This window comes from Beta vulgaris, chromosome 6 (assembly GCF_026745355.1).
Source record: "Beta vulgaris subsp. vulgaris cultivar EL10 chromosome 6, EL10.2, whole genome shotgun sequence".
Classification (NCBI taxonomy): Eukaryota; Viridiplantae; Streptophyta; class Magnoliopsida; order Caryophyllales; family Amaranthaceae; genus Beta; species Beta vulgaris.
The window spans coordinates 49,691,545-49,698,831 of NC_079207.1; the positions used below are offsets into that span (position 1 = coordinate 49,691,545).

Genomic DNA, 7,287 nt, shown 5'->3' on the forward strand with positions numbered 1-7,287 from the left:
TATTCACTTGTTATGACTCACAAGTAGGACAAATAATACAATCATAAAACAATCATAAACTTTCATTTCATCTTAGGATTAGATAAGATGATCATCAACTTAACAACCCAAGATGAATTCCAACTTTTAATCTATAACCTTCATTTTTTTGTTGAACCAACTCAACAACCAACCAACCTTTCATAGGTATAATAATTCAACTTACCAAATAAGGCCCTCGGTCCTCATAAAGTAGTTAAATAATCCAAAGGGAACAACATGATTCAATCATGATCCAATACCAATATAGATATTGATCTCTCATGCGAATTAATAAAATAAAATTCTCAAATCCATATGCTTGCATCAATCTTCCATACAATCATCATATAATCAACATGATCCACACAACGGCATAAAACATGCGATTTCAATTGAATATAAATTTACATATGAACTAAAATAGTTCCCTATACATGATACTACATAAATCCCATCCTTAAGACATGATACTAATCCAACCCACAGACAGGTATGTACGTACCTTGTGTAGACAAAATTTGAGGCTACTTTGATAAGCTTAAAAGTCGCCTAAAGAATATTCTCCGCCCACCAAATAAAAGATGGTCATATAAAAGTTATGAAGGTTCGGGCTTTCAATAATATTTAATGTTTGGATACATGGAAATAGTTGGGTTCCTCCAACCCAATTTTACATCCTTTTTACTAAACCCAAAGATGTTTTAAGCTATTTAAATATCAAATTATGAATAACTAAAATATTTTATTACTTAAAATCATTAAATAATTTTTTCGACTTTCAAATAATCAACCTTTTAAGAAATAAATAATTTAAACATTAAAATATATATAATATATATTAAAATACATTTATAAAAATCATAGAATTACGGGGATTACTCGTCTATTCTCAAAACCCCCCTCCAAAGTAAAATATACTACCCCTAAGTTTTTTTTTGGTGCAATAGAGGGGCAAAGCCCCAAAATAAACTACCCCTAAGTAAATGGTCTATTCTCGTAACTAATCCTTACTAAAAAAAATTCATATGGTCAATGTCCAGAAAGTTAAATTAGTCTTATATTATTGGTGTCCATCATTTTCCACAGTTTATTTTGTTCAAATAAATGTTAAGAATTTGCAATTTCTAATCTCTAATTACGTACATGAAAGAGAGCTTTTTGTGCCCAAATGTTTAGGGTTTCAATTAAGGGTGGATTTCGCTATGTTTATAATATATAGATAATTTATTGCTGAATTTTGTCAAAAAGATGAACTTGCGAGATGTGTTTTTAATGACGTGCCATACCAGTGTTGATATGGAAACTTGATAAAACAATACTAGTTCCTTCGTTTTTTTTTGTTGTATTTGTATTTCCTATCGAGAAATTTCAATATGTTACTTTAAATCCTCCATACGTCGTGCAATTTTATGATTTAGATCCTCTAGTTTTAAGCTGAAATAAAAATGTTCACACTATTCAATAGCCAATTTTTGTTTTTATTTAGGATAGCGAAATCTTGTCTTTGGTTGAGTTACATTGAATTATCCCCTTGTAAAACAAAAGAAAACAGCGAAAAGTAATACTAACAAAATTTGCCATAATCGTATTCATTTCAATATATACCTAAAGCAATCAAAATTGTATCTGTACAAAGAAACAAACAAAAAACCAAAAAAAAAAGGAACTACTAGCACTACCAATATAATATGATCAATTGATCATCACGCCAGCATCCAAACCAAAACTTTTCAGATGAGGCTACACTTCTAGCTAAGCTAAGTCAAAATTTGTCAAAAGCCCATCACTTTTGAACTTATGTTCAGCAAAGGCTCCAGTGCGCTTGGATCGAACTTACGAGCAAAGAGGTAACAAATAGGTGTTCTTTGAAAATTATACCAGCACTCTGTCCCATTATTTCTGATATTCTGTATGAAACCTTCTGTAATATTTTCTCTCCCAAAACTCGCCGGATGAGGCCCTCCCAGAGACCAATCCACCCAAGTTACTGTACGATTAGAGTTGAGGAGTGGATGAAATATTTGGAGGTAAGTGGGAATATAGTGCTCATCAGGGTAGCAAGAAGGATGGCAGTATTTCCTAAAAAGATCATAGTACTTATAGTCTGATATAATTTCAATCGCCCAAGATCGGGTAATCTCAAACCACTGAGACCCTTTTCTCCATTGACGGAGCTTAATATCAGGTCCCATTCGCCGGCTGTAGCGCCCACGACCATAACGTGAGGGATCATCATAGGACTCTACAAAACTGTGGACGGATTCCGTGATGTATTTGTATACTGTTTGAAAATTGTAGACAGGAATGCAGCTTTCAGAGATTAGCACGAACCGCTCATTGGAGAAGTCAAGGAGAGCGTTGGCCAAAAGCCTCTTCTCTGCATCTGCCAGAGATATATCACCCCAAGAAACTTTCTGCAGACATCAACGTAAAGATCAAATCTTAAACTCAGAAACATCAGATCAATTTCAGAGGATTAAAAAAAAATCAAACATTGGAGGTCATCATAGACATGGACAAGAGAATAATTGATGGCCATGTGGCTTGAGATTGACACATTTTTGCACCATGAATTAATCAACATCAGTAAGGGAAAGCTCCGAAAGGGAATGAAGCAATGTAATTCAAACTGCATTTGTATCTATCTTACACTTGGTGTAATAGTATCCAAAAGATTTGGAAGATGAACTGTGCAATTCATTCACTGACATAGACGTTATATATTCCCACTACTAATGAGGTAAGGCAGGGATTCACACATTACTTCCGGCAGATCAACCACACATGGAACAAGTTATAGAAATACTTCCAGAACTTCAACTAGAAAGTTACACCTTGTTTTTAAGACAGATGACACAGCAAAAATCTGACCTATCCTTGCATGACTGATGATGACTCAATTGATAATAATGATTCATTCAAAGCAATACTTGTAGTGTCAGATACAGATTAAAAATGGGTGAAAATTATTTTTGTTTTGTAGCCCAGCAGCAGTCATTAAGATGATATAACAGACTGATATGCATGAAGCGCATTATGAAAGAAACTTTGATGATGATAAGAAAAAAGAGGAAAGACCATATCCACTGCATGTCTAATCTTCAGTTAGCCACAGACCACCATTTGGCCGAGAGTAACATGTGACAAAAAAGGGGTATTTTAACAGGTACGTCATACTTCATCAGGGTCCCAACACCATCCTAAATTCCTAATGCTTACATAAATCCCCATGAACACTGACTCTTGCAATGTTCAAGAGCCACTGTCAGTAATTCATAGAAGAAAGTCCAGTACCTCATTCGCAGTATGCTTCATGCAAGGAAACAGATATGGAAACACAATTCACTACCCATGTACCCAGTTTTGTTATACTAGTTGAAAAGTGTGCCATTAAACCAGTTGGCAAGTTTTACATCATAGTTGACAGAGGGACTAAGCAAATCAATACAAGAAAAAACTAAACCACAAACGTAAGAAATTACGAATAATGCTGTAACACGCATATGATAAGGACAGAAAATTCAGTTTTTATCTTATTGTTAGCAAAGATGAAAAATCATTCACATAACAACTTATATAGCTAGACTAAATTGTGTAATCAATATCTCCAATCATTATACTTCACTAATGAGCCTATTGACAGAAAGCTGGATTGCATTAAGTAGCTATCATCAACCCTATCCCAACAAAAAAGAAAAAAGGCAGGAGCTTGCTACACAGCTACATGTTCTAGGAGCTAGTTAAATATTGAAGAAAATTATAATAAACACAGAATCGTGAATAAAGGGATTGTTTCCTTTCACTTCCTTTGGCACCTCAAATACTAGAATTTCATCAGGCAAACATGCTTTTGTCCTCTACACGGCAGTGTCACTAATGTTTTCAGACGTCCCAAAGAAACAACGTATAGCCAGTATATTTTTATTGTACTAGTGAAATGAAATCTCAACCAGGGAAGGAATTCATCTTAGCTAGCCATCCTTCAAACGCAACAATTCTGCACCAAGGTAATTATACCAACGACTTAAATGAGAATTTAATCCAGAAATCAAGAATCAAAATATCAAACATCCGAATCCCTTTATTCACCAAATCTCAACATCCTAAAAGGCTGGAAACTTTTGACTTATGTCATGAATCATGATATACTGCTACCCCAAGGAACCAAATCACATAATCCAGACTTATCTTCAAAATCTGCATACTTGAATTGCACTAATAATAATCTCATAATCCACAAAAAATAAACCAAATCACCACGGTTTTTGGTGTGTTCTATTCAACTGAATTTGACATATCGTGATTAAATTCATCCGAACTGATTTTTTCTTAATTAAGTCGACATAAGTCGAACTTGACACTACCTTAACTACCTCCTGCCCCCATCTTATAAAAAGTGCAACGTTCCACCAAAGCGAGAGCCAGGAGCCCACGAGTCACATAACACACGGCTGAGATTAACCTTCCAGCAATTAAGAATATTATTTCTCCATCGATTACGAACAATCACTAGTTATTCATAGCTACGATTGTAATAAAGACTGGATGGATAGTGATGCAAGGACTATAAACTCTCAAACCAGGACTACCTCATACAATTCAAACCAAATAAACTCACCCCAAGGGTCACATCATTGTTCTTTGAACTTTCTCTTTAATTACACCAAATCATCAATTATTGATATACAAACCATAATAAAACAAATGTCACACCACTTTGAAAACACAACGACATATGCATCCATCCACATTAAAAAGGAAACAACAATAACAACAACAACAACAACAATAATAACATCAATAACAATAACAAAAACAAGAACAAGAAGAACATACCTGACTCGGAATTTGGCGGCCAAAAAAGACGGAGTAAGGAGACACATTAAGCGTAAAGCCAGGCAAAGTATGAACATAAATTGAAAAAAACTCCTGATGTCCAGCAAAAAACCTCTCCCACAAAGGTAAAAACGGCAAAGGACCTCTGGTTAAGAACATAAAAGCCACTTTATTTACCCTCTTAAAAGGGTACTCCGCAATCCTAGGCACCATTGATGCCCTCCAAAACAACTCTTTATCATTTAATCCATGATTTATCTCCCTTGGTTTAACCAAATTCTCTAAACTCAAACAATCAACTGTCTCACACTTAACAATACTTGTTGCTGTTGCTACTGTTGTGCAGTTTCTAACAACAATGCTATCATCAACAAAAATACTCTTCTCTTTTACGACTCCGTTTTGGCGGTTGTTGTTGTAGTACCAATTAACATCGATATGTGAGCTTGAAATTAATCCTATAACTATACCTGTAACAAAAATAACTAAACATAATACAACCCGCATTATTCTGCACGATGCATCCTTCATATGATTATGATTATGATTATTGTTAATATGATGATAATAATTATTATTGTTTCCTAATTTCTCTAAATCATCTTTTTCTCCTCTACTTCTCACCATTCTAATTTGGGATTAGTAAAAGCCGATCATGGAGTTGTTGGAGATGGCGGAGATCCGACGGTGGAGATCTCGCTGGAGAATATCAACGGCGGAGGGAAGGTGGTTGGTCGGGAGGACAAAGAAGATCTGTCTATGTTTTTTTTATTTTGTTTGTTTGTATTGTCAATTCAATTGTGTGTGTTTTCTTGTTTTTTCCTTCTTATAAATAAACAAGAGTAGGAATAATCCGTTTAAAATCCGAAACATACAAGGAGTTTAAGAAGGTCGTACCTTGTACTCCTATTGATCTCAGACTCCGAATGCTATTTGGAAAAAGATGGAAAGCATCGTTTCGGATCCTTTCCTTATGGGTAAGAAATAAGAATCAAATCTCCGTCAAATTAACCTTTAAGGGTTTGTTCTCTTCGGTATAAAACACTTGAACTGAATTGAACTGAATTTATTGGAGCTGAACTGAACTGAACTTATTGGAGCTGAGCTGAACTAAACTGAACTGAACTGAACTGAACTGAATTGAATTGAATTAAATTAAATTAAATTGAATTAAATTGAATGTAATAAATAAAAAAAATATTTTAAACAATAATAATATGAATATTAAATAATAATTATAATGATAAGTAATAATAATGAATAATAATAATAATAGTATTTTGGATATTTTAAATGATAGTTATAAATAAATAATATTAATAATCATAAATTAATAATAATAATTAATGATAATAATGATAATTAATAATTATTATTTTATATTATTTGTATTAATATATTAATACTTGATGATGATATATAATAACAATAATATCTAAGAAGTAAATTAATATTACTATTTTAATAATTAGATTTAATAATATAAAAATATTTAGTAATAAAAATAATAATTGGGTTGGACCGCGAAAATTACATCATAAACCGTCTTGACGCAATTTGATTGGTTTATGGGCTAAAAAAAGTGGGTTTATTTGTGCTTTGACCTAAACCATGTTCCTCCTAATAATAATAGTAATAACAATGAGTAAAGCTATAATAAATAAAATAATATATAAAAACAACAACAATCATAATAATAATAATAATAATAATACTTAATAGTAATGATATATAGTTAAATAATAATAATAATAATAATAATAATAATAATAATAATAATAATAATAACAATAACAATAATAATAATAATAATAATAATAATAATAATAACAATAATAATAATAATAATAATAATAATAATAATAATAATAATAATAATAATGATGATGATGATGATAATAAGAACAACAACAACAACAATAATAATAATAATAATAATAATAATAATAATAATAATAATAATAATAATAATAATAATAATAATAATTAGAGTAATTAGTAAAATGGTTATAAAAGAATGGAGCTGAACTGAACTGAACTGAACTGATGGGAGCTGAACTGAACTGAAAATAAGCTGGGGAGAACAGACCCTTAATCTTTGAGAAAAAAAATATCATCATATATAACTAATATATAAAACGCGGTTTAAAAGTCAGCTTACGAAGTATTGTTGCGCATATTAATTGTTATGTCATTTTTTCAAAGATAAATTGAGTCTTGTTCTCTTCGGCATAAAACATCTGAACTGAACTCGACTGATCTGAACTGATCTGAACTGAATTGAACTGAACTGAATTAAACTGAACTGAACTGAAATGAATAGTGATATGTGAGAGTAAAAGTATTGTCAAGAGTTGAACTGAACTGAACTGGTCTGAACTGAACTGATCTGAACTGAATTGAACTGAACTGAACTGAAAATAAGCTGGA

The 7,287-nt window shown here is 32.0% G+C and overlaps 1 protein-coding gene across 1 annotated transcript; it reads right to left on the minus strand.

The window, feature by feature from the left end:
• Positions 1 to 1,483: 1,483 nt before the first annotated feature.
• On the minus strand, positions 1,484 to 5,811 carry LOC104896961 (glycosyltransferase BC10). Its single transcript, XM_010683756.4, has 2 exons — positions 4,858 to 5,811; positions 1,484 to 2,435 (listed from the first exon to the last, which is right to left on the minus strand). The coding sequence occupies exons 1-2, from the start codon at positions 5,482 to 5,484 to the stop codon at positions 1,794 to 1,796; spliced, it is 1,269 nt and encodes a 422-aa protein (XP_010682058.2). The 5' UTR covers positions 5,485 to 5,811; the 3' UTR covers positions 1,484 to 1,793.
• Positions 5,812 to 7,287: the final 1,476 nt, after the last annotated feature.